Source organism: Macadamia integrifolia, chromosome 8, assembly GCF_013358625.1.
Source record: "Macadamia integrifolia cultivar HAES 741 chromosome 8, SCU_Mint_v3, whole genome shotgun sequence".
NCBI lineage: Eukaryota > Viridiplantae > Streptophyta > Magnoliopsida > Proteales > Proteaceae > Macadamia > Macadamia integrifolia.
The window spans coordinates 9,147,241-9,151,071 of record NC_056564.1 but is presented as its reverse complement, the minus strand read 5'-3'; the positions used below and the strand labels follow the sequence as shown (position 1 = coordinate 9,151,071).

The following is a 3,831-nucleotide window of genomic DNA, read 5'->3' as shown; positions in this document are numbered from 1 at the left end:
GGTAGTTACATTTTTTCTATGTTTCTTTCGGTAATGTCCACCAGTGGAGCAAACTCTTGTAACGGAAGTCCTAGAATCTCTGGACCCATGACGAGACGGAGAGTGAGTGATCCTGTTGATGCAGAAAAAACGAATTTGCCCGATGATTTCTCTGACGAAGAAGCCGATAGCAATGGCAGTGATTCCAATGATCACCACCACAATGCTTTGATACGGTTTATGTTGTTCCGCCTCAGACTGGTTCGTTTACCAGAGCCATGGCTGCTCTGCATTGAACATTTAATCCTTGGGATGCTCTCAGGGTTGCAGTCATTGAAATCAGGGAAGCATATGGCTCGTAGGATTTTCCTTATGCTTATAAGTTTGGCCGTCTTTTCTGCGTTTTTGAAGTTATCATTAATCAATCATGTGGATTCGAATGGGAAGAGCAGAGAGAATGGACTCTTGATTCTTCAGACCCTTAAGGATGATTGGTCCATTGCACAGAAGGTTGTGAAGGAAGATGAACCCACCGAAGCCGTGTCCTCCTCTAAGCGGTTGTTGGAAAAATATCCGGTGAGAAAATGATTTCTTTTTCTTTTCTTTCTTTATAATTTCTTTTGCCATCCTCTGTTCTTTACTTCTTTTTTTCTTTGACGAATGAGTTCGCTTCAATTTCATTAGTTTTTTTGTGGACTTCTTTGAATTCTGTTTTCTTCAATAGCCGTGTCGCCATTAATGCATGCCCTTTTGGATTTTGACTTTTCTCCCACCTCTACCCTTTTATTTAAGGAAGCCATCTATTTTATTGCTCTATTAGATTATCTCCATTTGTTGTATTAGAGAATTTCTGGGTTATTAATACCGAAATTCTGGTATTTTCCTTTTCATAAAGCTTGCTTCTTTAAAATTTTTAGTTTCCAAATTGGAAACTTTTTTTTTTTCCCTAAATTGGGTTATTAAATTTGACGCTTTCTGAATTCTAAACAAGCAGGTGTTTCTAGATATATTTATGAATTTCTCGTGGGTTTTTTCCTGTTCAATTTTGTTGGATTTTCAAATTGAAGGGATTTCTTGCTCTACAGAGTCCTGGAATTTGGAGGAAACCAGACAGCGACAACTATTACCAATGCATTGATCGAACACGGAATCAAATAAGTGCGGCTTCTTCTCTCTCAAAAATTTCAATCCTTGTTACGAACTTGATAGATTTCTTTTAAATACATCTGGGTTTTGCTCATGGTGTTTAATTTTCAGGGAAGGAAACGAGCACTAATGGTTATATTCTAGTTCATTCCAATGGTGGATTAAATCAGATGAGAACAGGAGTAAGAATCCTTTGAAACCTTTCTGTATTTTCCAAGTTTAAGAGGTTTTTGGGTTTTCCATAATCTTTGACATTAACTTCACCTATGCTATTGAAAATGCAGATATGTGATATGGTTGCAGTAGCAAAGATCATGAATGCTACTTTGGTTCTTCCTTCCCTGGATCATGATTCCTTTTGGACGGATCCAAGGTATGTGTTGTTTACATTTAGGCTTCGATTACATTACATCATCAGTCCCTTGATTTCATCTTACATTTTTACAGTGATTTTAAAGATATTTTTGATTGGAGGCACTTCATAGACGTACTGAGAGATGATATTGAGATAGTAGATTCTCTTCCACCAGAATACGCGGCCATTAAACCTCTTTCGAAGGCTCCTGTTTCCTGGTCCAAGGTCTGTGACTCTTTTTTTTGGACAAAACCCTTCATGCATGGCTCCATTCTACTCCCTTCTCTTCCTTGATTGAGCTGTAAAGTTATTAAATTTCTACAGGCTAGTTACTACAGAGGGCACATACCTTTGTTAAAGAGTCATAAGGTGATGAAGTTTACACACACTGATTCACGTCTTGCCAATAATGGCCTCTCGAGTTCAATCCAGAAGCTCCGGTGCCGTGCTAATTACCAGGCAATTCGGTACAGCAATGAGATAGAGGAACTTGGAAAGACATTACTTGATAGACTAAGGAACAATAGTAATCCATACATTGCTCTTCATTTGAGGTACTCATCTACTGACATGGTTCCTTTAGGAGGTTTGTGTCATGTAAATTCAATCTGGCTAACAATGCTGATTGTAATTACAGATATGAGAAAGACATGCTTGCATTCACTGGCTGCAGCCACAACCTTACCTCAGAGGAGGCCGAAGAGCTCCGAATGATGAGGTACAATGTGAAGCATTGGAAGGAAAAGGAGATTAATAGCAAAGAACGGCGGCTGCAAGGAGGGTGCCCAATGTCTCCTAGAGAAGCTGCTCTCTTCCTCAAAGCCATGGGTTATCCTTCCAACACAAACATTTACATAGTTGCAGGGGAGATTTATGGTAGTACCAGCATTGCTGCATTCCGTGCCGAGTACCCGAATGTCTTCTCCCACTCCACTTTAGCAACAGAAGAAGAATTAGAGCCTTTTAAGCATTATCAGAATCGTCTTGCTGCCTTGGACTATATTGTAGCACTTGAGAGTGATGTCTTTGTTTACACCTATGATGGGAATATGGCTAAAGCAGTGCAGGGCCATAGGAAGTTTGAAGGATTTCGAAAGACCATCAACCCTGACAGGTATGTTTCACAAATTATGATTTTGGTTTACAAGGCTAATGCAATGGGTGTGTTATAGCTTCTATTTTTCAGACTGATTCTTGTGGGAAACACTTCTTTGATTCTCAGTAAATGCAATAAATCACCATAAATGTTCCTCACAGGAAATGAGGAAGTGATTCTTACTTCAAGAACACTCCCAAAAAAGGAAAAAAGTTGAAGTCGTTGAATTACCTGAAAGAATTAAATTTGTCCCAAATATAATTCCAATTAGAACCATTATGGAGAATCACAATTCCCACAGCATCACTCTGCACTCACTTCTAAAAAAATAACTTCAAAGAAATAATTTTTTATGCCAAACATAGTTTCAATCAGAATCACAATGGAGCACCAAAATTCTCCCTGCCATTGCTAATGTGTTCTAGTACCTTTTTTCTTTCTTCCAGATACAGCTTTGTGAGACTGATTGATCAGATGGATAAGGGAAAAATGTCTTGGGAGGATTTCTCATCATCAGTAGAGAGTTTACACCTCGATAGGGTGGGAGGACCCTATCTAAGACAAGTGGGCGAATCCCCAAGACTGGAGGAGAATTTCTATGCAAATCCTTTCCCTGGTTGTGTTTGTGAGAAGCCACAGGAACAAACCACCACCACCACCACCACCACCACCCTAGCAAAAATGGATATAAGACGAAGCCAAAGCTCTGCTTCACAAAGATAGGATTTTGGGTTTCTGATGAGAAGGGCTCATGCTATAACATACACGACACAACACGCGGCATTGTTCTATAGGTAGATAACATGGGATTTGTGTCAAAGAAATTAATCTCTCACCCTGTTAGCAGATTTGCTGTAGTGTGGTGTCCAAGAGAGATCTTGAGGTTTACTCACCTGAAGCTGCCTTGCCATTGCTACTTTCAATTTCTGCTTGCTTTCACTACCCGAGAGAGCAAGACAAGCAGAGAAAAGACTACAAAGATCTGAAGAAAAATCCAGAGTAGTCGCAGGTATACAAAACATCATCCCAATCAAATGGGGAGTGAGTAGAGTTACATGATGGAATGTAGATTCATTTCACTCGTGTGATTACATTGACCTTTTTCCCCCCTTTCATTGATTGTATTCTTTTTGTTTGCCAAATACCATAGCCTTATTGGGCTTTGATTGTTGATTTGAAAGATTAATATATTTGATAAAAGATCATAACAGGGGTACCTTATTTAATTCTTTATTCCTCTGTTCCATGTTCAACT

General features: G+C 39.2%; 1 protein-coding gene across 1 annotated transcript in view; it reads left to right on the top strand.

The window, feature by feature from the left end:
* LOC122086254 (O-fucosyltransferase 28) overlaps positions 1-3,242 on the top strand; it is a gene marked incomplete at its 3' end in the record, with an annotated part of 3,543 nt that extends 301 nt beyond the window's left edge. Inside the window, 8 exon segments of the mRNA XM_042654996.1 lie at positions 45-555; positions 1,065-1,137; positions 1,237-1,307; positions 1,410-1,498; positions 1,573-1,705; positions 1,805-2,034; positions 2,118-2,594; positions 3,023-3,242. Coding sequence (XP_042510930.1) covers positions 45-555; positions 1,065-1,137; positions 1,237-1,307; positions 1,410-1,498; positions 1,573-1,705; positions 1,805-2,034; positions 2,118-2,594; positions 3,023-3,242 — 1,804 coding nt within the window.
* Positions 3,243-3,831: the final 589 nt, after the last annotated feature.